The 27,366-nt window shown below is 45.4% G+C and overlaps 1 protein-coding gene across 16 annotated transcripts in view; it reads right to left on the bottom strand.

The window, feature by feature from the left end:
- The window catches only part of MYOCD (myocardin), a 112,710-nt gene extending 85,906 nt beyond the window's left edge, over positions 1 to 26,804 (bottom strand). For 3 of the 16 annotated variants that reach the window (XM_089317703.1, XM_089317704.1, XM_089317706.1), the window contains exon 1: positions 24,321 to 24,460. Coding sequence is in view for 1 of the 16 variants with exons in the window: in XM_008270708.5 (XP_008268930.3) it covers positions 26,211 to 26,265 (55 nt within the window). In the remaining 15 variants the exon portion in view is untranslated. Of the gene's footprint in view, positions 1 to 23,757; positions 23,855 to 24,320; positions 24,461 to 25,566; positions 25,620 to 26,210 lie in introns of those variants that run through there. The other 13 variants (XM_089317707.1, XM_070061405.2, XM_008270708.5 and 10 more) reach the window with 12 other exon arrangements.
- Between the last annotated feature and the right edge of the window lie 562 nt (positions 26,805 to 27,366).

Raw genomic sequence — 27,366 nt, 5'->3', positions numbered from 1 at the left:
GTGTTGTTCTCAGAGGGACCGCTCGTTTAGAGTGCAGAACAGGTGTCCTGGACTCCATTCTGCTGTTCCAGTGCTTGGCTGGATCTCAGCTTCAATACAAATTTAAAGAGGAGATGAGATCAGATCAGAACGTCCCCCATTTACCTGACAGAAGAATCACCTGGTGCCTTGATTGAAAAACACACACATTTCCCTGGGCTCCTTCCTGGAAATTCTAGTCTAGGAGGTTTGGGCTTGGATGGGAAAACAATTGAACAAACTTCCAGGAAATTTGTAGGAAAAGGTAGATTTGAGAAACAAATAAGAAAATAAGCATATAGAGGAGACCATGCTTTAAAACTGTTTTTTACTTTGCTTTTCACTTGCATGTATTGTTACGCTTTGGGGGGTGTGTGTATGTAGACTCTCATCTTATTGACTATATATTACTTTGTTATGTTTCAAGACCTATTTAACTAAACTCTTTTTGTTACAGATTCTGTTCCTGCCATAAATATTATTTTGTACTAGGACTTTAAGAGTGTCCACATTTCACTATACTGTAATTAACAATGAAGGATTCTAAAATTATTTTAAATTCTTGATGCTGGTAAAGAAAAAAAAGCCTATGCTGATATTCTTTTAGATTTTATTTATTTATGTGAGAGGTAGAGTTAGAGGGAGAGACAGACAGAAAGGTCTTCCATCTGTTGGTTCACTCCCCAAATGGCTGCAATAGCTGGAGCTGAACCTATCCAAAGCCAGGAGCCAGGAGCTTCTTCTGGGTCTCCCACATGGGTGCAGGGGCTCAAGGACTTGTGCCTTCTTCCGCTGCTTTCCCAGGCCATAAACAAAGAGCTGGATCAGAAGAGGAGCAGCTGGGGCACAAACCAGCACCCATATGGGATGCTGGTATTGCAGGTAGAGGCTTAGCCTACTACACCACAGGGCTGCCCCCATCTATGCTGATTTGATAATCAATAATTGTTATATCTTAGAGTACCTTCTAATGAGTCAAATGTGTTTTCAAAGATTTGATGGTCATTAGTATTTTTTTTTTTTTTTTTTGGCAAATTGCCTGATAACATTCTTGGGCATTTTTCCATTGGGAATTACTTTCTTACAGATCGGGGAAATCTATTTATATTTGAAGCACATTAAACATTTTTATGTAGAAAATTTTTCTGGGTTTTTAGTTTACCTCTTAACTTGGCTTGTGATCATTCTTGGCATTTAACATTCTTATACGCAATTCTTCAGAAATTTTTTCTTATGATTTCTATCTTTGGTGCAGACTTAGAGAAATTCTGTCTATCTCCAAATTATAAATCACTTAAATGTTCTTATATTTTTACATATTTGGTTTTTACATTTGCCTTTACAATGCATTTAGAATCAATTTTAGCACATAGTGTTAGGAAAGGCTCCAATTATTTTAAAAAATGGTAGACTAACTGCTCTAATATAATTCATTTCTATATCAAACGGATCTTACCGATATCATGTTTGCCATGCAAAGGTACTTCAAAAATTCCATGAAAAAATTGAATGAAAAGAGAAGTGTGTTTTGTTGCAAAAAATTTTGAAATCTATGCATAGTTTTTTTAAAATATATATATATTTTTTTTTTTGACAGGCAGAGTAGACAGTGAGAGAGAGAGAGAGAGAGAAAGGTCCTCCTTTTCCATTGGTTCACCCCTCAATGGCCGCTGCGGCCGGTGCACCACGCCAATCCAAAGCCAGGAGCCAGGTGCCTCTCCTGGTCTCCCATGCAGGTGCAGGGCCCAAGCACTTGGGCCATCCTCCACTGCACTCCTGGGCCACAGCAGAGAGCTGGCCTGGAAGAGGAGCAACCGGGACAGAATCTGGCGCCCCAACCAGGACCAGAACCTGGTGTGCCGATGCTGCCGGCAGAGGATTAGCCTATTGAGCCGCGGCGCCAGCCTTAAATATATATTTTCCATGAACTTTTTGAAGATCCCTCAGTGTCTGGGTCTCCAAATATTTTGCATAGCCTGTATACTTACAGCATATACTTATATAACTTTGACTCTATCTTTACTCTTTCTTTATATTCTGATCTCAATATTTTGTTTTGTTTGATAGAAGGTTGGCTTTATATACTTGCCTTAAATGTATACTTGGGTTAATGTGGGAATCTGGTTTGGGATAGCCTGAATCCTCCAGTCACATAATCCTAGTTTAGATTTCCCAGACCAAGATTTCATGATGATTTCCAGGCAGTTCCAAGAAGTCATGATGACTAGCTTATACTCAGAGCAGAAAAAAAAAAAAAGGCAATGTACCCAACAATGACAGTAGTGCTATGTATTCAGCTAAATATTTATGTGCAACAGGTAGGGAAACTTTGATCTGATTACGTTTGAGTGTGAATCAGTTCCTAGTGTTTTGAGGAGCTTGGGTAAAAGAGTAGACAGAAGGCAAGGCAAGGATAGAGAAAGGTAGAAGGTTAAAAAGAATGGGAATAGGGAAACAGATATTTACTTCTGAATTGTGTGTGTGTGCACGCATGTGTGACTATTCCAGTGATAGCTATTAGCTCATGTGCATTTAATAGAAAATAAGGATGTGTGAAAGCAGGGGCACACCAGGTCCTACCCCAGGAGGGGAGGAAAAAGAGCTGGTGTCTGGTAGAATTCTGGACTTGCAAGGCATCACTTAAAAAATTTTATTTATTTGAGAAGTAAAGTTACAGACAGAGGGAGAGACAGAAAGAAAGGTTTTCCAACTGCTGGTTCACTCCCCAAATGGCCACAACAGCCAGATCTGAGCCAATCTAAAGCCAGGAGCCAGGGGCCTCCTCTGGGTATCCCACACGGGTACAGGGGCCCAGGCACTTGGGTCATCCTCCACTGCCTTCCCAAGCCATAAGCAGGAGCTGGATAGGAGAGGAGCAGCAGGAACACAAAGGGCCGGGGCCTGCAGGGTATGCCAGTGCTGCAGGCAGAGGCTTAGCCTACAATGCCACAGCACTGTCCCTTGCAGTACTTCATGTTGCCCACATCATCGGAAAAGTGCTTCTGATTCTTAAAAGAAAAGATAAAGAAGGAAACAATAAAGGAAATGCAGCCTACTTTACCATGCAAGAGTAGCTGTAGAAATTTCGGCATGAGCATGGCTATTATCTCAACTGTTCAGATAGTCTGGAGGCAGCAAGCCAGGTTATTTATCATTAATTATTCATACAAGTTTGCTTGAATAAGCAGCATTGTTACCCACCCATATTCAGTTTGGGCTGAACTGACAAAGTTGAGACTTATGAGATCTAGAAGTCTCCCCTGTTGTCAGTCAAGGTAGAAACACTTGCCTTCTCCTCCACTGGGTGTACGAGATCACTCAGTTCTTTTAGCAATATTATTGTCCCTGACAACAATACTAGGTATCTTAGCATCTCCCAACCCTTGAGCAATCGGTGGTTCTTGTTCATTTTTCCATCAGGTATACTAGATGGGCCCCTGAAGTTATGTCATTCACAGAATCACCAAGAAGTTACTGTAATATCTGTATTTTCTACTTCACCCACCTAGATAAATCACCACTGCTAAGAATATCCTCTTTACCCACTTCTCCTCCCATGTTGCCATGGATACATTGCTTTGTTTTAAAATGCTTTAAATTTATTTGTATTTTATTTAAAAGGCAGAGAGACAAGGATAGAGATCTGACATCTACTGGTTCACCCCCTCAATGCCCACAGTAGCCGGGGTTGGGTGAAACTGGAGCTAGGAGCTAGGAGCCAGGAACTCAATCTGAGTCTCCCATGTGGGTGGCAGGGAACCAACTACTTGAGCCATCACTTGATGCCTCCCATGGTCTAAATTAGCAGGAAGCTGGAATAGGGAATGGTAGCTGTGTTCAAACCCAAGCATATCAATATGGCGTCCCAAGTGATATATATATATTTTTTGACAGGCAGAGTTAGACAATGAGAGAGAGAGAGAGAGAGACAGAGAGAAAGGTCTTCCTTCCGTTGATTCACCCCCAAAATGGCCACTACGGCCGGCGCTGTGCAGATCCGAAGCCAAGAGCCAGGTGCTTCCTCTTGGTCTCCCATGCAGGTGCAGGGCCCAAGGACCTGGGCCATCCTCCACTGCCTTCCTGGGCCACAGCAGAGAGCTGGACTGGAAGAGGAGCAACCAGGACAGAATTCTGCGCCCCAACCAGGATTAGAATCCGGGGTGCTGGCACCACAGGCGGAAGATTAGCCTAGTGAGCCACAGCGCCAGCCCCCAAGCAATATCTTAATCACTGTACCTAATGTACATCTTTAGATTGTTCTCTTAACACCATCATATTTCTCATACCTGGTTGATTTTCTTTCTAATGTTTCCCAATGCAACAATTTTCTTCCCACCTAACTCCTCCATTTATGTTAAGTAAATTCCCCTTGGCCTTGCTAGGCCTACACAAGTCTACTTGTCACCATCTCTACAGCCTCTGATAATAGTCATATTTTCCAAAGGATTACCAAAATGCACAGTCTGACAAGATTTGTTTTTGACTTACAAATTAATTTGTACTTAAACCTTACCAAAGTCATAAAACAAGTTGCAGTTATTGTATATTTAACAATCATTTTTTGTAAAGATAAAATGTAAACTTACCAATAAAGTGACTGATAAGGAAAAATAATATGTACTCACTGTACCAACTATAGATCCATCATCCACAAAGCTACCTTTTTCAATTTCTTCTACATGTCCCACGAATTCTAGTCTCTCTAGAAGTCATTCCTCTTTCAATATGTGGGAAGGTGAAAGCAACTCCCTACATTCCACTGAGTAAAGCCACATGTGTTCTTCCAACAAGACTTCAAAATAATAACACAAAAACACACGTCTCTGGGCTCCTGTTTCTTAGGCATGAAGAGAATGGCTAGGTTGAAACTGTGTACTTCCATATTTGTTTTTTTTTAAAGGACTGACTATTCATTTCTTTAGCTAAACCTTATAGGGAAGGCAAACATGGCACAGAGGGGAACAACACAAGCAGAACCTCTTTTAGGATCTCTGTAGCCAGCCTGGCAACCAGCAGCCTTGGCAACCACAAAGTCATCATTCCCTCAGCCACATGCACTCTCATTGCACCATATCTCTACAAGTTCTGCACATGCCATAAGCCCTCTAATAGCAAGCCCTTTTTATAATTTACATGTTGGGTGCCAAGATGCCAAATTCCAGGATTTTGTAGAAAATCAAAATGAATTTTACATTTCCTTTCGAAGGTAAGTGGGGGCCACTGTTGTGGTACAGTAGGTTAAGCTGCTGCGTGTGACACTGGCATCCTCATTCAAGTCCTGGTTTCTCTGCTTCTGATGCAGCTTCTTGCTATTGAATCAGGGAAGGCAGTGGGAGGTGGCCCAAGTGCTTGGGGCCCTGACACCTATGTGGGAGATGAGGATGAAGTTCCTGACTCTTGGGTTTGGCTTGGCTCTGCCCTGGCCATTGCAACCATTTAGGGAGTGAACCAGAGGATGGAAGATCTGTCTCCATCTCCCCCCCCCCCCCCCCGTCTCTGTCACTCTGTCTTAACACAAAATAAAACAAAATAGTCATCTGCATTTACCTTCAATTTCTGTGATGCACATGGGCAAAACATCTGTCATTTGAGATTAGGCTTCCTCTGAAAGTTGTGTGCGCCCCAATGTTATCAGTGGGGTGTGTCTGGTAAATCATGCAGATTCCACCCACTCAATAGCGATGCGACCTTAGTCAAGACACTTTGTCTCTCCAGCTTCAGTTTCCTCCTCCACAAAGCAAGAGAGGGCCTGCCGATCACCAGGGCTCCTTGGAGGGCTAACATTTCACAACACTCGGCTTAATTTTTGACCAGGATCTTGCCTTTTGAGTCCCCTAATTCAGGGCTTTGAGATGGATCTTCATCTCCAGTATTTTCTCCCATGAGATGGTAACTTTCCTTGTAACAGTCCTTAGTGTTATGTTCTGAGTGCAGTAAAGGGGGCTATGGGATTGTAAAGCAACACCTCACTAAGAAGTACAGTATGAAATGCAAGCTCCCAAAGACTCCTTGGAGAGGAACATGGGAACTAGAATGCTCCTACTTTTATGAATGACAGAAAAATTTATAGGATTGTCGGTTCGATTTGTGGATCAAATGTCCTTCACCCATTTGCCAGTTCAGCCTTTCACAATGTATGTATGTATGTATTTATTTATTTTTTGACAGGCAGAGTGGATAGTGAGAGGGAGAGACAGAGAGAAAGGTCTTCCTTTGCCGTTGGTTCACCCTCCAGTGGCCGCCACGGCTGGCGCACTGCGCTGATTCGAAGGCAGGAGCCAGGTGCTTCTCCTGGTCTCCCATGGGGTGCAGGGCCCAAGCACTTGGGCCATCCTCCACTGCACTCCCTAGCCACAGCAGAGAGCTGGACTGGAAGAGGGGCAACCGGGAAAGAATCTGGTGCCCCGACCGGGACTAGAACCTGGTGTGCCAGCGTCGCTAGGTGGAAGATTAGCCTATTGAGCTGCGGCGCCGGCCTCACAATGTATTTAACAAGGCTGGCACCATGGCTCAGCAGGTTGAACTGCTGCTTGTATGACCATGTCCCATATCAAAGTGCCAGTTCAAGCCCTGGCCGCTCTGTTTCTGATCCAGCTTCCAGATAATGTCCTTGGGAAGGAACTGGAAGATGACCCAAATGCTTGAGCTCCTGCCACCCATGTGGGAGACCTGAAGGAATTCTTGGCTCTGGGCTTTGGCTTGGCTCCACCCTGGCTGTTGCTGCCATTTGGGAAGTGAACCAATGGATCAAAGATCTCTCCCTCCTTTCCTCTGTGTGTGTGTGTGTGTGTGTGTGTGTCACTCTGCCTTTCAAATAAATAAGTAAATCTTTTTTTAAAAAAAGTATTTATAACTCCTTTCTATTTGCTTGAGACACCCCTAGGCACTGAGGAGGAGGCAAAATAATTTAAGGCATAGATACTCCAGTAGAAGAGAAGACATACACACACACACCTAAATTAGATAAGCAAAACACTAGGACACACCTCACTAAAGAACACATACCCATAGGAGGCTACCATGGGCAGAATAACTGGACCTTAAAATTTCCAAGTGAGAATCTAAAGGGTAAGACAATAAAGGACATTTTCTTTCTAAAAAAAGTATTTATTTATTTTAAAGTCAAAGTTACAGAGAAAGAGGGAAGGAGGGAGAAAGGGAGGGAGGGAGGGAGGAATATCAATCTTCCTTCTGATGGCTCACTCCCCAGATGGCCACAATGGCCAGCGCTGGGCCAGTATGAAGCTAGGAGCCAGAAGTTCATTCAGGTCTCCCACATGGGTGACAGGGGTCCTAACCCTTGGAAATGACAATAATACTCATCCAGAATTTAAATTTATTTATGTATTTGTGAGGCATAGACAAAGAGAAAGAGAGCACGCTAGCTCCCATCTGCTGGTTCACTCCTCAAATGCCCACAACAACCCCAGCAGGAGGCTGAAGCCAGGACCAAGAACTCAATCCAGGTCTCTCACCTGGGAGGCAGGAACCCTTTTACCTGAGCCATCACTGATGCTTCCTGGGGACTGCATTAGTAGGGAACTGCAATCAGGAGCAAGAACTAGCATTAGAACCCAGGGTTTCCCATGTGATATGCAGCCCAAGTCCTACCATGGGTTGAACTAGATGCACCTTCATATACCATCCTTGACCTTGGCAAAATTGCCTTCGATGACACTGTCTGGCCCAGTCTCAGCAGGGTTACTTGTTGCTGGGTGGATGAGATCCCCTCATTGGAGGTTTCAAGGCTACCCAGAACTGTAAGCCGGTACTGTGGGACACGTGTCACAGATGGAACTCTCCTCTTCTCATCAAATCTTTCCTATGCGTGACATTATCTGGATGCTGGACAAAGTCACCAGTCCACACTAGCATCCTGGGTCACTTGTGGGTCTGACATGGGGCATGGAGGCATTGAACCACCTCATAAAGAGAAGCCAGGGTGGCTAACATAAAGCTGGAAGGACATGAAATGACAAAACAGGTTATGTGTGCTGCTCCTGCGCCAACCCTGGCTGTGGTTCCCAAACAAGGCTGAGAGCCAGGGATTATTTTTATGTGAAGCACTAATGCCTGAACACATTCTGCTGCTTGCCTTCTGATTCCAGGTACCAATAATAACTGCACCCTGGCCAAACATCGCCCTGTGTGATAGTGTACGACCAAAGGGTCGCACTGAGCAAGGATGACCTCGGCCTGACTGGCTACTCCTTTACTGCGAGAAGTTGCAGAGAGTTGGAGGTGAAGAGGACGGCCAGGTCACTGACACACCCTTGGTGGTCGGAAGGGCCAAGGCAAGTCGGGGGTGTGGGTCTGGCTGTAGTAGCTCTCGCAGACAAGCATTCTCGCGGGAAGAAGCTGAGACCAACACACCCCATTCTGTCTTCACCCCGAGAGACTTCTTGACTCTGCTTCCCGTAAGAGGATTGGGGGACATGAATCCAGGGCATGTCAGAGTCAAAAATGAAGAGAATACTGCAAGCTAAAGGGACTCGAATTATCATGCGATTATTTCAATGATCTGGCCTCACGCACTGGCCCGTGGGGTTGTTTTAGAGCCATGTCTGTTCACACAAACACTGTGAAGCTATTCTTTCCCTAAGCACCACACTCTCAGTTTGTCAAAACATTTGAAGAAGACTAATTCATGCCTCAAAAGGAATTCTCTCTCACTCACAAAGCTGCTAGGTTTGTGAGCTGAAGGCTTTCATGTTAAAATATCTCCAGGCATGAGAGGGAGGAGAAAGGCGAGCCTCAAGTGGGAATGCCTTGGGACTTACGATGTCACTCAAGGGGTGGCATCCAACATTTGCATGCACCCTGGGGGGATGGGATGGGAAAGCCCTATGGTTCAAGGCGGTTTAGCCTCAGTGGTGCCTGCAGGAAGAAGTACAGTGTAGCAGTCACAAACATGGGCTCTGTAGCCAGAGATGCATGGGTTCGAGTCCCAGCTTTTCCGTTTACTGCTTGTGGGTTCTTGAGATGGTTCCTTAAATGCTGGGTGCTTCCATTTCTTCATCTACAAATTGAGGGGTAAACCACAGACCCCCTTCTGAGACTGTTCCAAAGATTAATTACCGAGCACACGCTACACATCCAACAGAGTGAGCTCCGGGTAAGTCTTGGGGCCGCAAGGAACCTCATCAAATCCCTGTCCATGTTGGGGAGGACAGGCAAGCAAACAGGTCCCCCCCCTGTCACCAGGACTGTCCAACCAGGAGTCCAGGAGCAAGGAGTATTTTCTTCCATCACAAACAGGTCCCTGAAGTACAGAACAGAAACTCAGCAACTGACATAAACAATTTCAAACAATAATTTCAGAAGACAAATTGTTCCATTTGGGCACCAAGATTCCTCTCCGAGGCTTTCCCCATTTGTTTATGTGTTCCATGGCTGGGAGCCACGAGTGAATTAAGCAGACAGCGTGCACACGCCAGGAGATGCTGGGGTAGGGCCGCTGGGTGGGAGGGGCCTGCAGGGAAAGCACTGGACCATCGGGTCTGCTTTCCTTGAAAGCAAATGCTGGGGAAGGTCTTGAACGGAAGGGACTCTGTCTTGTGCCTTCTTGTGTGCTGGCTTTCTTTGACAGAGGGCATAAGATCAGGTGCAGGGAGGTCTGAGTTCAAGTGCAGTTCCCCCATGTTCTGTGTGTGTGTGAATTTGGGCAGGTCATTAACCTTTTCTGTACCTCTGTCTCCCACCTCTTTAAGGAAGATGTTTTGTTTACCTTTAACAGTGATAAATCACAACATCAATATTAATGATGCTAACCTAGGTACTCACTGAATGGCTGAGTGACAGTCTCCCCCTGTCAAGGTGAAATTCCTCATTCCAGTGGTCTTTAGAGTTCTTTTGAGACCCTATGTTAAGTTGATATATGACAGCACACTAGCATTTAGCACCTATCTTGCCTTTTGTGATTATACAACAAATGCATGTTCATTATAGAACATTTTTAAAATGGAGGAAATCTCAGGCTAGAAATAAAAATTAGGAGTGATTCCCCTCTGTAGTGATTCACAACATTTTGCCCAATATTAATACTTTGCTTGCTTTCTTCTGATTCACGTGCATGTGCATATAAAGGGGAATCTACTCTACAGTTTCTTCAGAATCGAGAATGCATTATTACATATAATTTTGAAAATTTACTACATAATACAGATATTCTTGCATGTGATTATCCTTTGAAAGCATCAAATTTAATGTACATATTATAGTCTATTTTCAATGTGTTTAAACGTTTTCCTTCTATTGGAGATTTCAGTCCTCCCCTCCCCCAATTTTCTGTGGTATATACAACACTCCAAAGATCTTGAAGCAGAAATTTTTAATCTTTAATCCTTAATCTTTAATCCCTACTATGTATTTATGTGTATAATATGCCTATTTATATATACACAGATATACATGCACATGTGAGGGTACTTCCAAAAATTTATAGAAAATAGACTGAAGATAAGCTTATTTTGGGGTAAAGTTGAAATTCACTCACACTTTTTTTCATAATTGCACATTTTCTATGAACTTACTGAAGACCCCTCATGTGCATGGATTTCAAAAATTTTCTGCACCAGAAAAAACATTTTTGAATTTTTTCAAGAACTTTGAGGTGTTCTCATAGCTATGTTTTATAAAAATTAAAGTGTACGGGCTGGCACTGTGGCATAGCAGGTAAAGCCACCGCCTGCAGTGCCGGCATTCCATATGGGTGCTGGTTCGAGTCCCAGCTGCTCCACTTCTGATCCAGCTCTCTGCTATGGCCTGGGAAAGCAGTAGAAGATGGCCCAAGTTGTTGGGCCCATGCACCCAACGTTTAAACATTGTTTAAACGTTTAAACACATTGACCCCGAAGAGGTGCCTGGCTCCTGGCTTCAGATCGGCACAGCTCCAGCAGCTGCGGCCATCTGGGGAGTGAACCATCAGATGGAAGACCTCTCTCTCTCTCTCTCTCTCTCTCTCTCTCTCTTTCTCTCTCTCTCTCTCTCTCTCTCTGCCTCTCCTTCTTTATCTGTGTAACTCTTTCAAGTAAATAAGTAAATCTTTAAAAACAAACAAAAAAAGAAATTACAAAATAAATTCATGCTAAACTCAAATTAAGGATCAAGGAGGAAAAAAATGAAAATTATAGGAAAAGAACTAAATTATAGAACAGAGAAAATTAGTTAATGAAATAAAAAGTTTCTTTGTACACCATTAACCAGTTTGACCAACAACAAAAAAAAATTAAAATGTAAAATTACTGTATGTTTCTCATATTCTAGTTATCATATAGGATGCTATTTTTATACAGAAAATAACCTTGTCCCTGCAGTTAGCCACTGGGTTCTCAGGCCACCAAGCACACCTCAGCAGAACATTTTCTGTCTCTAGGACACTGTGTGTTGTCAGGTTTCTGGTCCCTGTGTTAAGAACAGCGCCCCCTGCGAAGGCTGGTGTTTTTACTAAGCATAGGGCTCCCTTGCTATCTTGGCCCCAGGACTCTGCTCTCAGCTGCACTGAGTTAGACTTGCCTAATTGCCACCTCTCCTAATCCAGTTCTTTCCAGTCTTGAAGCCAGTGCAGATGGCTTCCACGTGAGAAGCAAGCATTAGGCAGAGGAACCATTTTATTGGGAGAGAAATGGTGTTAAATGCCAGGCAGCTACCCGCTGTACTGTGGCACATTTCTCTGCAGGAACCACGGAGCCCTGGCTCCTAGCTCTTCATCTACTGGGAGACCTTGGGGGCAATGTCTTAAAGTCTCTGAACCTCACCCTCCTGATCTGTACCATGCAACCAACTTTATAATCTCATCCAGTTGATAAGGAGATAAAAAAATCTATCCATGGATGTGATTTTTGGGGGTGGGGGGTGAGCACGGAGGAGCTTAATGCACCATAGAAATACAAAGTGTTACATTTTAGCACAAAACTTTGTTCTCTGGGGAGAGAGCTTTCCCTTTGCTTTTATTTTTAGAAGGAACAGTATTTGCAATTGATAAGAGAAAAGGCTTTGCACTCCAAGCAGCGCCTAACACACTGCCATGCGCCTTTGCTAATTCTCAGAGGCCAGCACTCTCTTCGGCACTCTGGAGTAAAAGCCACCCCTCTCTGGAGAATGAGACCGATCATAATGCCTTCTTCAAACAGTGTTTTGAACAGAAGAGAGCGAGCGATGACACCTGTGAAACACTTTCCAAACTACGGCATCAGTTCCATAATGACCATAGTTACCTGCATTACTCTAAAGAAGAAATGAGGAAAAAAAGAAATGAAAACAGCTGAGCAGCCAATCTTAAGAAATAGTCACAAGAAGCTGGTTGTTGTTCATTTCTAATTGGTATGATTCTTGATAACATGCCAATTACTTTAAAACATGTAAATGAACACAGCATAGTCTAGGGCTTTGGACTGTGATATAACACAAACAAACATGATGCGGATAAAATAGCCACAGAAGCATATCCCCCTAAGACACATCCCCACAGAAGCCTCCCAAAAATTCCCAATGAGGGAGGCATTTTTGCTCCCACAGTTACAAAAAGAGAAGCAGAATTTCCAGAGCTTAAAGCACAGGCTGAGGTCCACATCACCAGCTAAGGGCGGAGCCAGGATTTCAACCCAGGTCACACAGACGCCAGGGCCTGTGCCACAACACACAAGTGCAAAGCTTGCAGCCTACAGCAGCCCTCTTAGCCATGAGGGCTATGAGGATCCCCTGGGTGCCTGAGCCCCAGAGCCTACCAAACCTGACAACCGCTATGTTTTTCTAATACACACACGCAGACCCCTCCCATGGTAAAGTTTAACCGAAACATTTTAAGCACAGAAAGAGATGACCAATAACTAATAAGAGAGGATAATTTTAACAACATGCTGTAATAAAAGCTATTTCAAACGTAAGACGTGTTTATTTTTGGAATTTTCCATATATTGTTTTTGGACCACGGTTGACTGTGTTTTATTCACTGCTGAGAACAAAACTGTGGCAAGGGGGACACTGACTACTGGAAATGACTGTCGGAGGACGTCGGCTTCCATCTCCCAGGCGAGGTGCGAGTGGTCCCGGATGCTACGGGATTGTGAGCTTGCACTGGGATGGAGAACAATGGAACCCTGCCTCCCCCTGGTACTCAAGGGACTCCTGACCTAACTGCTCCTCTGATAGGGGATAATGACACCCTCACTTCTGCTCCATGACTTAAAAATTAGTAAATCCCATTTGCAGTCTCTTTATTGCCAAAGTTATTCCTGTTTATTATAGAAGACACAGGACACACTGAATAAATAATTGTGTGAAAGACCACAAGAAAAATGAAAAGTCACACATAATATAATCACCCACAGCTATGTCGTTTGGGAATAAATCCTTCCGTGTTTTTTCCATGCAAATGCTTTAGCATTTTTTTAGTGGTCTTGTGTTTTTTTCTGTTTTGATTCCTAGTTTGTTGGATTTTAACTATTTCAGTGTTTAAAGGAGTTTCCTTTTTCTACATAGCCTCATGGCCAAGAAATGAGCCTGAGGGGCCAGTGCTGTGACGCAGTGAGCTAAGCTGCTGCCTGTGACGTCAGCATCCCATTTGGACGCTGGTTCAAGTCCCAGAGGCTCTGCTCCCAATCTAGCTCCTGGGAAAGCAGTATGAGATGGCCCAAGTGTTTGGCCCCTGCCACCTATGTGGGAAATCCAGATGGAGTTCCAGACTCCTGGCTTCGGCCTGGTACAGCCCTGGCTGTCACAGCCGTTTGGGGAATAAATCAGTGGATGGGAGATTCTCTCTCTCTCTCACCTGTTTTTCAAATAAGTAAATATTTTTTAAAAAAGTGAACCTGATATTTAGAATTTATTTGCATTTCTCTGTGTGTCTGTGTGTCTGTGTGTGTGTGTGTGTGTGTCTGTGAGAGATGAGAGAGGAGAGAGAAGAGAGAGAGAAAGAGAGAAGGGTGCTAAATTTAGAACTGTCATCTAATCTATGTCAGATAAGAAGATTAAAATATATAATCAAATTCACTTAACTATGTTCTCTAAATTCTCACTTGAATTTTTGTCCTTTTGATTGAAGATTTACAGAATGCATGATTTCCTACCACTATTAGGAGGCTGTCAGTTTTCCTTAATTTTTAATTCTGTTCAAGAATGACATAGATACCAATATATTCTTGTTGTAAAAGGTTCAAATAGCAGAGCAAACACTATGCACTGCCCTCACTATATCACTGGGTATACTGAAGGCTGACTGAACCTTGAAGCCTTGTCTCTATATATGCATGGATAATTTTTACAACATGAATGAAAATATGTGGCCTGTGTGTTGCTTCATAATCTGCTTCTTAAAAAATTACTTGTCTTAGAGATTGTTCCATGTCAGTTCGTGTAGCATTTTCTCATTCTTTTTGCTTTACATTGTATTTTATGCTATATTGTAGTATACAATGCTACATACATACATAGTATGTGTAGTGTCACAAGGCAGTTAACCCATGACCCTGTGGAAGTATGTTTATGTTGTCTGTCTCCTTTTAGGATCAGCCTTATCAACAATGATATACTCAAGTATCTTTTCTGATTAGATACCGTGAAGTAACTTAATTGATAAGGCTCATTTAATAGTCAGTTAAGGCCGGCGCCACAGCTCACTAGGCTAATCCTTTGCCTGTGGCGCCGGCACCCCGGGTTCTAGTCCTGGTTGGGGCACAGGATTCTGTCCCGGTTGCTTCTCTTCTAGTCCAGCTCTCTGCTGTGGCCCAGGAAGGCAGTGGAGGATGGCCCAAGTGCTTGGGTCCTGCACCCGCATGGAAGACTAGGAGGAAGCACCTGGCTTCAGATTGGCACAGTGCGCTGGCCATAGCGGCCATTTGGGGAGTGAACCAGCGGAAGGAAGACCTTTCTTTCTCTCTCTCTCTATCTCTCTCTGTCTAACTCTGCCTGTCAAAATAAATAAATAAATAAATAAATGAATGAATGAAATAGTCAGTTGAGGGGTGAGCATTTGGTTCAGCAAGTCAGACACTGCTTGGAAGCCTGCACCCTATATTGGAATGTCTGGTTTGAGTCCTGGTTCCTCCACTTTGGGTCCAACTTCTTGCAAATGCACAGCCTGGGAGGCAGCAGAAGTGATCAGTCCTTAAGTTTTTGCCACCCACGTGGTGACCTGGATTGAGTTTTGGGCTCCAGGCTTCAATCTGACTGATGTAGGCACCTGGGGAGTGACCAGTAAATCAGAGATCTCTCTCCATCTATGTCTTTCTTTGCATTTCAAACAAACAGAAAATAAATAAATAAAAATTTAAACAGTCATCAAGAAGGTCAAATTGTGTTCTTTTACACTCTGCAGATGTGGCTGATAAGCAAAATGGTGTGTGTGCCACACTCTCCACACTTATTCCATACTTGAAGTTATCAATACAATTTTCGCTAATCTGAAGTTTGAAAAAGATGATAGCTTGGCCTTTCAACTTGCATTGTCTTGAATGTGATTGGGTATATAAGCATCCCTCAGGAAGCCTATAGAAAAGTAGAACTGAGAGGTAAGTTTATTTTTGCCAACAGAAAATAGTTCAGTAATGCCTATCCTTATCTCTTCTTTGTGATAGACCAGTCACATTTGGTAACAGGTGGTCCACAAATAGATCTTAAGTAATTGTTGTTCATTCTTCTTTCCATTCTCTATTCCTTGAATACAAGTCACCATTGGGTAAGTAACCAAAATTGTTCTGAGTTAGCTATCTTCTAGAGACAAGCAGTTACCATACATATACAAGCAGACCTAGGGTTAAGAAAAAGAAGTAGGCCTAGGGGTAAGCCTAGCTACCATTGTGTATCATAAAGATTCAAATCCATGTTCTCATGCTAGATAGCTATTATGTATAATGAGTACCTTATAAAGTAATAAAGAATTTCATAGTCATGTTGTGCATAAATAGTCATAGTGTAATTTATTATATAAAAATTTTAACTGGCCTAATTTTCCTATATAGATGGGAAAAGTTTAATACATTACTATATAATTACCTTGTGGGCTATGATAGTCTTTTGTTTTTAAGTTTTACTTATTTAAAAGGCAGAGTAAAAGAGAGAGATCTTCTATCTGCTGTTTCACTCCCCCAAATGGCTGCAAGGGCTGGGGATGGGCCAGGTGGAAACCAAGACCCTGGAACTCCAGCTGGGTCTCCCATGTGGGTGGCAGGGGCCCAAGTACTCAGGCCATCATTTGCTCTTTTCCCAGGTGCATTGGCAGGGAGCTGGATTGGAAGTTCGGCAGCTGGGACTCAACCCAGCACTCCACCACGGGATGTGCCATAGAAGCAGCAGATTCATTCACTGCACCACAGTGCGGTCCATGCCCGCCTTTAAAACAAGAATTACGCTGCTATACAGCAGCTTGGATATACTTCTGATACCATCCTGACTGATCAAAAGGCTGAGTGTAAACTTAGCCATACACTCTGATTATAACTTTGTCAAAATCTTCGTGTATCTGGACAAGGACAGGAAGGACCACCAGTAACAGAAATGTAAATTACTGAGGAGATCCGCTGTTCAATCAATGTTGAACAGCTTGTCCTGACGTTAACCTTAGTTTTGGAGCCTTGTGGCCCCGTGTGGAGTTTGAGCAGCAAAAATTCCATGTGGGACTTTCCCTCGGACTGAAAAACCAGCCTGACCAGTCATGAGCAGAGTAAGGTCTGCAGGGTTCCTAACGGGGTGAGTGTTTCCGGACATAGAAAAAGCAGAACACCCTATATTGGGCACTTTCCCGTCATTTCACCTCATCTGTGAAATGGGGAGATTCCTTGGGACTACCTGACTAGATGAGAAAGGTCCCAACAAAGTAGATGCAGATTGAGGGGCGGAAAAGTTACTTATGTGGCAGTTCTAACTGGGATGCCAGACAAGAGGTGTTGGTCACGGCAAAGCAAGCATTTGAGGGTTTGGGTATCTACACATACCAAGTGAGAACTAAATTCCTATCCATGAGAAAACCCAACAAGTACAATCACAGGCCCCAAATTCACTTTGAATTCTACCTTGTCTCTAGTGACCCAAGGTGGTTGACTACAGCAAACATCCATTGGTGGTTGTCCTGAACAGGGAGGTTTCCCAACAGGAAAATGAGAGCTCATCTTCCCTCCCCAGTGGGAGGAAAGAAAGCCATGACTCTCCCTGCATCGGTTCCACAGGACACTGGACAGTATCCGGAAAATGTCAGGAATTAGTCTCCATTATTCTAAATATCTGGGAATAAGTAATACACTTTATTTGAACAAACATTTGGAGATTTCCCAATATTTTCTTTAACAGGAGTGATCCAAATGTCATTTAGCAAAGCTTGACTTATTAGTTATTCTGGAAAAAAAAATAGGCATTATCTGCTAAATAAAATTGAAAACCAGAGTGTTAAAATAGTAAGGCTGTAGGCCGGTGCAGTGATTTACTAGGCTAATCCTCTGCCTGCGGTGTGGGTACCCCAGGGTTCTAGTGCCGGTTGGGGCGCTGGATTCTGTCCCGGTTGCTCCTCTTCCAGTCCAGCTCTCTGCTGTGGCCCGGGAGTGCAGTGGAGGATGGCCCAAGTGCTTGGGCCCTGCACCTGCATGGGAGACCAGGAGGAAGCACCTGGCTCCTGGCTTCAGATCAGCACAGCGCACCGGCCGTAGCAGCCATTTGGGGGGTGAACCAATGGAAGGACAACCTTTCTCTCTGTCTCTCTAATTCTGCCTGTCAAAAAAAAAAAAAAAAAAAAAAAAAAAGTCTGCAAAACTACTCTTTGGCTAATGGCTGTTGTTACTGTTGCTAATCCTACTTATGACCATCTGAAGCTTCTAACTACTCGGTGCTTCTCTCTTGTGCAATGCACATGCCATCAGGTCAAGTAATCTGCTCCCACAGGGTGAGTAACTCCTTCTTTCTGTAAGTAAAACCCTTAATAATTCTACAGAGATCTTTCCTTCATTGAGTCATGAGGCTCCGAAGGTCATAAACCATTTTGCTAATATGGAAATGGAGGCTTAGTGAGTTGAGCTGGTTTTCCCAAGATCGTGAAGTCAGAGAGTGGATGGAACAGACTCTCGCTGTGGCTCTGCCCCGAGACTGGGAAGGCAGAGGCCTGAGGACTAATACACCTGCCAGCTCCTCCTTCCTGATCTGGACAGATGCAAAACCCCTGTTCATCATCCATTAGTTGACTGGCAAAGTCTGGCTAATTAGACAGAAAAAAGGAGATGAAAGACATTATGCGGGGCCAGCATGTGGTGCAGCGGGTTAAAGCCCTGGCCTGAAGCCCCGGTTGTAGTCCTGGATGCTCCTCTTCCGATCCAGCTCTCTGCTGTGGCCTGGGAAAGCAGCATAAGGTAGCCCAAGTTCTTGGGCCCCTGCACCCACGTGGGAGACCTAGAAGTAGCTCCTAGCTCCTGGCTTTGGATCGGCGCAGCTCTGGCCATTGCGGCCATCTGGGGAGTGAACCAGAGGGTGGAAGATCTCTCTCTCTCCGTCTCTGTCTCTGTCTCTACCTCTCTCTGTAACTCTGTCTTTCAAATAAATAAAATTTAAAGAAAAAGAAATAAAGACATTATGCTCCAACATCCCTTGACTTTTTTGAAGCATATAAAGTATAACCCTGGGGTTGAGCTTATTTGCTGCTGGTCGCCCACTTCTGTTCGCCTCTGATGAGAGCCCATTAATCTGATTCAATCCACTTTGACAAAAATCTTACTGTTTCTGTCATACACTCCAGCAGATAAAAATGATTGTCACTCTTCCTGATTTTAATGAACTTAATGCTACTTTTTAAAGGAGCTCAAGCACATGGAATTGAATTCAAACATAATGCTTGGTCCATTGACACACTGTCATACTATTTTCATTGATCCACAAATAAGCCTCGTTTAACTATCTTGCTTAGTAACAAACATGCATGCAACTACTGCCTAACCTACAAACAACACTGATAACCTGCTTCTTGCCCTTGGACTATGTCTTATCTCCTCATCTAGCCTCCCCACTCTGCTACTGCTCTGAATTTTTGTATTTCTATGATTCATCCCCATTGGGGATATAAATGCTACTTACATACAGAGGTTAAAGTTCACCATCCTGGGGCCAGCATTGTGGCATAGTGGGTAAAGACTTAGCCTGACACCAGCATCCCATATGGGTGCCAGTTTGTGTCCCGATTGCTCCACTTCCAATCCGATTCCTTGTTAATGGCCTGGGAAAAGCAGGGGGAAGATAGCCAACGCGCTTGGACCCCTGCCACCCACATGGGAGAACCATTTGTTGCTCCTGGCTTCAACCTGCCCTAGCACTGGCTGTTGTGGCCATGTGGGGAGTGAACCAGCAGATCAAAGATCTCTCTGTGTGTCTCTCCCTCTCTATCTCTGTAACTCTTTCAAAAGAAATTTTAAAAATTCAGCATGCTCTGAATTTTGCATTTATACTTACTCAACCCCTTTTTGTTCTAGATTTAACACAGACATACCCATATGCCTAAACATAAACACATAGTATTCATTTGTTTTGTTTTTGAACAGTCTTTGGGTGAAGAGGGCATATTTATCCCACATATATATATTTAAGATTTATTTATTTGAAAGGCAAAGAGAGAGAGAGAGAGAAGGAGAAAGAGAAGGATATCTTCTATCTGCTGGTTCACTCTCTAAATGGCCACAACAGGTCGAAGCCAGAAGCCAGGACTTCATCTGGGTCTGCCATGTGGGTGCAGGGGCCCAAGCACTTGGCCCATCTTCTACTGCTTTCCCAGGAGCATCAGTAGGGACCTGGAGTGGAAGTGGAGCAGCCGGGACTCAAACCAGTACCCATTTGTATTGCCAGCACTGTAGGCCATGGCTTAACCCACTGCACCACAGTGCTGGTCCCTATCCCTATGCCTTCTCTATGGCAAGCACTGATGTAGGTGATAGAGACTGAAAGCAGTGGAAAAATAAACCAGCAGGTAAAAATTTCCACCCTCAAATAATAAGTCATCAAGTAAAACATTTAGTCTGCTCAATAGAGATTAGAGCTATGGATAAAAATAGGGTAGGGGAAGTGGGAGCTGGAGCAATGGGCTCAAGCAGGTGACCTAAGCCAGACCCTGAAAAGTCCCTTTGACTTTTAAAAAAAGATGTTAAATTTCCATTTGGGGAGGGGGACTTTTGGCACAGTAGGTAAGAAGCTGTTCCTTATCAGAGTGCCTGGTTCAAGTCCCAGCCCCTCTACTTCCCATCCAGCTTCCTGCTGATATTTGCCCTGAGGGGCAGCAGGTGATGACCCAAGTGCTTAGGTCCCTGCCACCCACAGGGGAGACCTGGACAGAGTTCCAAGCTCCTGGTTTCAACCTGGCCAAACCCTGGCTGTTGCAGGCATTTGGGGGTGTGAAATAGCAGATGCAATCTCTCTGTTTTTCTGCTTTTCAAATAAAATTTTAAAAATAAGGGAATTAAGAGAAATAAATGAGGAAATAATGAAAAAAAGAGGGGCAGGCACTGTGGTAGAGCAGAGTAAGCCCCTGCCTGCCAGGCTGGCGCCCCATATGAGCACCAGTGGGAGTCTTGGCTGCTTCACTTCTAATCTAGCTCCCTATTAATGTGCTTGGGAAAGCAAGGGGAGATGATCTAAGTACTTGGGCCCCTGCAACCCATGTTGGAGTCTTGAATGGAGTTCTAGGTTCCTGGCTTGGACCTGACCCAGCCCTGGCCATTGCAGGCATCTGGGGAGTGAACCAGTGGATGGAAGACCTCTCTGTCTCTCTCTGTAACTCTGACTTTCAAATAAGTAAATAAATCTTAGAGAAAGAAAGGACAGAAAGAAAAAAGGGAGGAAAAGAAATTCATCCAATATTAAAAAAGTGTTCCATGTAGGTATTAAAACAACTCATCTTTTAAGTTATAGTTAATTGTATTCCCACATGGTAATGCTTTTTTAATCAAGCTTATAGTATTTAAAACTTCACAAAAATAGTTTGGGGCCATTCACTTGGAAAAATACAGAATCTTATGACTGGAAGCAACTTCAGTGATTAACCAGTCAAAAACTTTTTTTTTTTTTTGCAGATGACAAAATGAGATCAAGGAGTCATTAGAAACATACAAATATATTTTCTGTCTTATGGAAAAAGCACTCTGCTAGGTTAAATTCTTTGTCCTAAGCTATGAAATAATCATTGGTGAAGGGGAGACCAGGGCCTGGACTTTGCTGGAGCTCATGGTGGAAATTCTTCAACAGAGCCGATCATGATAAAAATCTTGGGTATCAGCCTCTTCATCCAACCTCAGAGACAAAATTTTGGCCCTGAGATGAAAAATCTAGCTTAAAGTAGGAACCAGTCGTCCTATTAGGTGAGCAGGTGGATGGAAAAATAGAGTCAGGGCAGGTGAGGGTGACCTCAGGGCCCTAAAGGGATGAGCCCTGTTCTCCGTGGAAGGACAAGCAATCGATTGCAGACTCTGGAGGCCTGATCCTGGCCGGGTGCTGCCAGGGATGGAAGCTTGCAGTGTTGGCGTGTTCTACCCGACACTCGACTGAGTTCTGCCTCTGCGTCCTCAGCACCTGCTGGACATGAGCCTGGGCTTGTTGTAGCTGCAGCACCTGCTTAAGGAGCTCCTGCTGTCTCAGGCCGGCCCACCTGGTGGGCTTGTCTTCCTCCTCGCCAGAAAGCCAGACACAAAGGCCCATGTTCTTGCTCAACCTACATGCTGGCTCTACGCCAGGAGATCCAGGGTTCATTCTCAAGGTAGCTCCTCCTCATTCTGAGTCTTCTGCTTTCATGCTCAATGAGGGCTTTGAAAAAAAATTTTTTTTTTTGACAGGCAGAGTGGCAGAGTAGACAGTGAGAGAGAGAGAGAGAGAAAAGTCTTCCTTCTGTTGGTTCACCCCACAATGGCCGCCATGGCCGGCGCACCGCGCTGATCCGAAGCCAGGAGCCAGGCACTTTTTTTCCTGGTCTCCCATGTGGGTGCAGGGCCCAGGGACTTGGGCCATCCTCCACTGCACTCCCAGGCCACAGCAGAGAGCTGGAACCGGGACAGAATCTGGCGCCCCGACCGGGACTAGAACCCAGGGTGCCAGTGCCGCTGGAGGAGGATTAGCCTAGTGAGCCGCGGCGCTGGCTGGGGTTTGAATTTTAAAGAAAAAGAGCCGGTGCTGCGGCTCACTAGGCTAATCCTCCACCTAGTGGCGCAGGCACACCCGGTTCTAGTCCCGGTCGGGGCGCCGGATTCTGTCCAGGTTGCTCCTCTTCCAGGCCAGCTCTCTGCTGTGGCCCGGGAGTGCAGTGGAGGATGGCCCAAGTACTTGGGCCCTGCACCCCATGGGAGACCAGGAGAAGCACCTGGCTCCTGGCTTCGGATCAGTGCGGTGCGCCGGCCGCGGCGGCCATTGGAGGGTGAACTAACGGCAAAAGGAAGACCTTTCTCTCTGTCTCTCTCACTATCCACTCTGCCTGTCAAAAAAAAAAATGTAAAAAAATTTTAAAGAAAACATGTATTTATTTATTTGAAAAGAGATTAGAGAGAGGAGGGAGGGAATCAGAGAGAAAAGAGAGAGAGACAGAGAGACAGAGAGACAGAGAGAGATCTTATGTCTACTGGTTCACGGTTCACTGCCCAAATGTCTGCAATAGCTGGGGCTGGACCAGGCTAAAGCCAGGAGCAGGAACTCCATCTGGGTCTCCCACATGGGTGGCAAGGGCCAAAGCTCTTGGGCATCATTGGCTACTTTCCCAGGTACATTAGCAGAAAGCTGGAGTGGAAGTGGAGCAGCAGGGACTCTAACTGGTGCTCATATGGGACGCAGGCATTGGCTTAACCCTCTGTGCCACAATGCTGGCCCCAGAGTTTTGCATTTTAAGGAGTCTTTGGGAATCCAGAATCTAAAAAGCTTGTTGGGTTTTTTGGACAGGGCAGCAAATGTTGAGCAGAGACTGCTCAGATTGTTGCCAAGTAAAATAGAGAGTGCCCAATGAAATCTGGGTTGCCGATAAAAGCGTGTCCCAAATACAGCTATATAACAACCTCCCTCCCCGACCCCCGACTGAATTGTTATACATCACATTTAAATTGAACTGGGGATCCTATGGTTTTATTTGTTAAAATTCACAATCCTACTCCTGGGTGGGGTCCTGGCAATTACTAGCATTTGTCTTTGTTAGGATTGTTTGAGTTGAAAGGGAGGGTCAGAGAGAAAGAATGAAAGGAAACACAACATTAGAAGCAAAATCCATTAATGAAGTGCTCTCTCCTTTTGCTCCTGTGTGTGTGTGTGTGTGTGTGTGTGTGTATACATACATCTATGCCCTTATGCTATAGCATGTAAGGATTACTTGAGAAAAATTGTTGACAGATATTGACTAAATACCAGACGGCTAAAAGCTGTCAAACTGTGGCCAGCAGAAAAATAGCATAATTGTTGCATTTATGTAAATTGTCTACTACTTATGCCCAACCACGATGCAGCACAATCACAATTTTGCTTGTTCCCGATCTCTGAGAACCGTAAAATATTACCAACGAGGTGTGAGAAATCACTTAGCCCAATTGTGACATTTACAGATCAAGAAACCAAGACACAAAGAGAGAAACTAACCAATCCAGGACCCCACTGCCATGAAAATTAATAACACAACACTATGTTATGAGGGCTTACTAAGGCCAGGCATTGTTCCAGGTGGGATCTCCTTGCATTATCGCATTTAATTCCCCCAGAAACCCCATAATCATCCTCATGAATCAGAGAAGGTGAGCCGAAGCGGAGAATCACGTAATTTACCTAAGAGTCAAGGTCAGCCAGCTGACAGGTGACTGCTAACATCCCAACTGGTCCGGCCTGAGACCAACCCCTCCCTGCAACACATACATTGCCACTTGCTCAACCGTGACGCTCTGATTCTCAAACACATCACTAAACACGTTCATATATGTAAGCTTTCAGAGTTCACTGCCCCGTAAGCGTGATTCTGCCCCTAATCACAAGCTCATGACAGCTTACAGAAACCCATGTCAATTCCAGAGTTAAAGCAGTTATCTGCTTGCTTATAAACAAGCACTATCACAAACGCCCGGGGCTGGAATCAGAAGACTTGAGTTACATTTATTTTTGGAAATAGTTTTTTTTATAACTACGTAATTCTGGGATCTACGATGGAAGCAAATACGACGAGCTAGAAACTGTTATAGGAGCTTACTTTACAGTTTGAGTGGCTCACGGGAGAGGAAGAAAACAGGAGAGAGGCAAGAGGGAGTTAGAGAAATCAAAATGAAGAAGAGGCGCTCCAAACCCATGGCTAGGCACATAAAAAAGCACGGAGTTCTCTTAGAGGGAGCTTCACTTACTGTCAGCCAGACTTCAGTGCCCCTGCAGCTCTCGTGGGCTCTATCCACAGACAGCACAGTCGCCATCCTCAACATCATGAACTTTCTAAGTTCCACACGCCACTTGTTTTTCCTCCTCTGTCTTCAGGAGGCTACCAACCCTGGAGCTGAGAAGCCCAAACCAGTTGGCCCAGTAACAGGCTCCAGCTCCCTTGCTTATCAAACCCTGAAGATTAAGCACACCTGCTTCTGCATTGACAGCAGGTTTGCCCAAAACTACTCTCCCTTACGACAACCAACACCTGGACCAGCTTAAGAAGAAAATAAAAATGGAGACTCTGAGATTGTCCAAAAGCACCAGGATCTGGGCCTGTGGGGTCTTCTTGGGAGACCCTGGGACTCCACAAAACGGCTAAGGTGGGAATGGGAGGCTTTGAAAAAATGCTCTGCCTGCTCCTCCTCCATTGCCCTTCAGCTGAAGGAAGGGTTCCTTTGATAAGTCTTGTTTTGCAGGCCTCCCAACAAGTGCATCACCAAATCCTTTTAGAGCCAAGCCAGCCCCTCCACACCCCCCTATATGAACCTGGCAAGGGAGCATTTGAAATGAATGCAGCTTTCACGCCAAACAATGCTACATCCTCTCTCCTTCAGAAAGGTGGCAGCATTGCCTTGCGGTTTTGACCGAGTTCCCAAGCAGTGGCGAGGTCTCTGGCTGAATCACAGACCAACTGCCTCTCCTCGTTGTGGAAAAGGACTTCATCCATGATCAGTGTCCACTTGCTGCAAGGCTCACCCCCTGGGGGGCTTCGAGGACACGAGAGAGCTCGTGGCTCCCTACACTCTAAACGTTTTCAACTTGCTTCAATAGTGTAGAGCCTAAGAAATCTCCCGTCAATCCCTGAGACATCGAAACCCAGGAGCAGCGAAGGATAAACTTTTGCCTCCCCAAAGACGCTTTTTGAACCAACTCGTCCCCCAGCCACAGTCCAGTGGCCCCAGGTAGAAGCACGAAAGAAAGAAGCTCGGCCCGGCAGAAGATGGGGGCCTCAAACACCTGCTGTGTTGAACATGCACATCCTGGCCTAACAGCCCTTGATTGGCCGTCCAAGTTCGGCCATGACAGAGCGGATTGATACCCCTGTGTTGTAAAACAGAAGTGACACCCACAGCCACTGAAAAGCAATGTCAGAAGTCAGGTGTCTCCAGCCCCCTGCCACGGGCACCTGCACAAAATCCATCCCGGCTCCCGTGCGTCCATCCCACTCACCTCCACTCGGTGTCCTCTGAGACGTCTCTCTGTGTGCCACTAACACAGAACTTTGGGGGAAAATTTCTCCATTTATAAATATCAGATGGTTTGGGAAAAAATATTTGTGGCACTGGGCTTTTTTTTTTTCTTCTTTCCTACAAGTGATGTCATTTTGAATACTTGGTGTGCTCCAAATTTGCTATTTTTACTTCCCCCAAGTGACTCTTTTTGGGAAATAGATTTGTTTGGATTAGCTACATTTTCAGCGACCCTTGTACCTAATACGCAACATGAGGTTCATCTTCTCAGCCACAACCACTGATACCGTACGCCTCCCAAGCTGGTAACCCCTTATTTGTTCCATACCCAAAGATGCTTCTCTTAGAGGGTACCCCCTCCAGAATCTATTCACAGATAGAGAGAAAATATAAAATAAACCAAATCGGGATTGGCCGAGTCACCAACAACTCAAAGCATTTAAAACAGAAGGCATCAGAGACACCACCACCCCCAAGCTAAGTAAAGTTCTTCACTTCTCAAAAAAACGTGCTTTTGGGGAACAAAGTGGAAGTAGCCGCGGGCAGGGCTTGCTGGAAAGAGGATGCCGAGAGAGACTCGCAGAGGAGGGAGCTGAACTAGGAGCGCCAATACCTTCGCCCTACCTGATCGGAACTTGCTTCTGATCAGCAAGGAATGCTCGGAGCCCAGGAGTGTCATGTTGAGCCGCAGCGAGCCGCTGGTCCCTGCGCCCGACGTCCCCTCCTTTCCACCTGGAACAGGCTCCCGGGAGCCCAGCTGACCGCTGCGAACCCGCCAGCACTCATGCAAGCGTCCGTGCGCTCCCCTGGGCAGCAGCGCGCACAGTGGCAGCCAGTGTCCCCCAGAAAACTGGCGCCTCCCCCCACTCGCTGAGCGGGGCTAATTATCTCTTAGCCGGCAGGACCCTCCTCCTCCTCCTCCTCCTCCTCGGAGGTTGGCCAGGAGCGGCGGCATCGCAGGCGTTCCTGGCTGATGTCATAGGCTGCCCGCGACCGCCGAAGATCGCCGCCACGCCTTTAAGAAGGTCCCAAGTTTGCTATCTGATACTCTTTACTACTGACAGGCGTTCGGCCAATCAGGAGCGGCGAGCTGGGGGCCCGGGACCCACGGCCGCCGGGAGAGTCGGGGCCGCGCCGGGGCTCTTTTAACTCTTTGCAGCGGGCTGGGGCGCGCAGGGCGCCGGCACGGCCCAGGGGACGGGGCGGCCGGGCGGGAGCAGACGCAGGAAGAAGGAGAGCCCGGCGGCGACGCGGTGGGGCTCTTGGGCGCTGCGCGGCGCTGCAGCGGCGCGGGGAGCTCCAGCCGGGGCTTCCCCGCCAAAGTTTCTGCAGCCCGAGAGCAGGGACGCGGGCGCCGGCTGCAGAGGCTGGCGACGGATGCGCACGCTGGGTGAGAGGCATTTCCCATCCCAGCTGCGCCCCGGCGGAGCAGAATCCCCGCGCGTTCGCTCTCCTCGGAGCGTAGCCGGGCCCGGCGCGCAGACAGACCGGGTTATCCGAGGGCGCTTTGTCAAGTTCGTGGAAGAGGCGTTCGAAAAGTTCAACTGATTCTGGTGCCCGAAAGTTTTCAACTCCAGGCACAGTTTTACATAATTCGCACGTTCCACAAACATTTTGAAGATGCCTGGTTAGTAGTTTCGTTAACAGACGTGGATATATTTCCATGGAGAAAATGAAAAGATGAAGTTTTGTATGTGTGTGTGTGTGTGTGTGTGGTTTTTGTTTTTGTTTTGTTTTGTTTTTGTTTTTGTTTTTTACAAATCTGTGACTGCGTCTAGAA

The sequence above is a fragment of the Oryctolagus cuniculus genome, chromosome 17 (assembly GCF_051225735.1).
Source record: "Oryctolagus cuniculus isolate XC-2025 breed Fujian yellow rabbit chromosome 17, ASM5122573v1, whole genome shotgun sequence".
In the NCBI taxonomy this organism is placed as follows: domain Eukaryota; kingdom Metazoa; phylum Chordata; class Mammalia; order Lagomorpha; family Leporidae; genus Oryctolagus; species Oryctolagus cuniculus.
The sequence above is the reverse complement of the archived record's forward strand: the minus strand, read 5'-3'. Positions and strand labels throughout refer to the sequence as shown.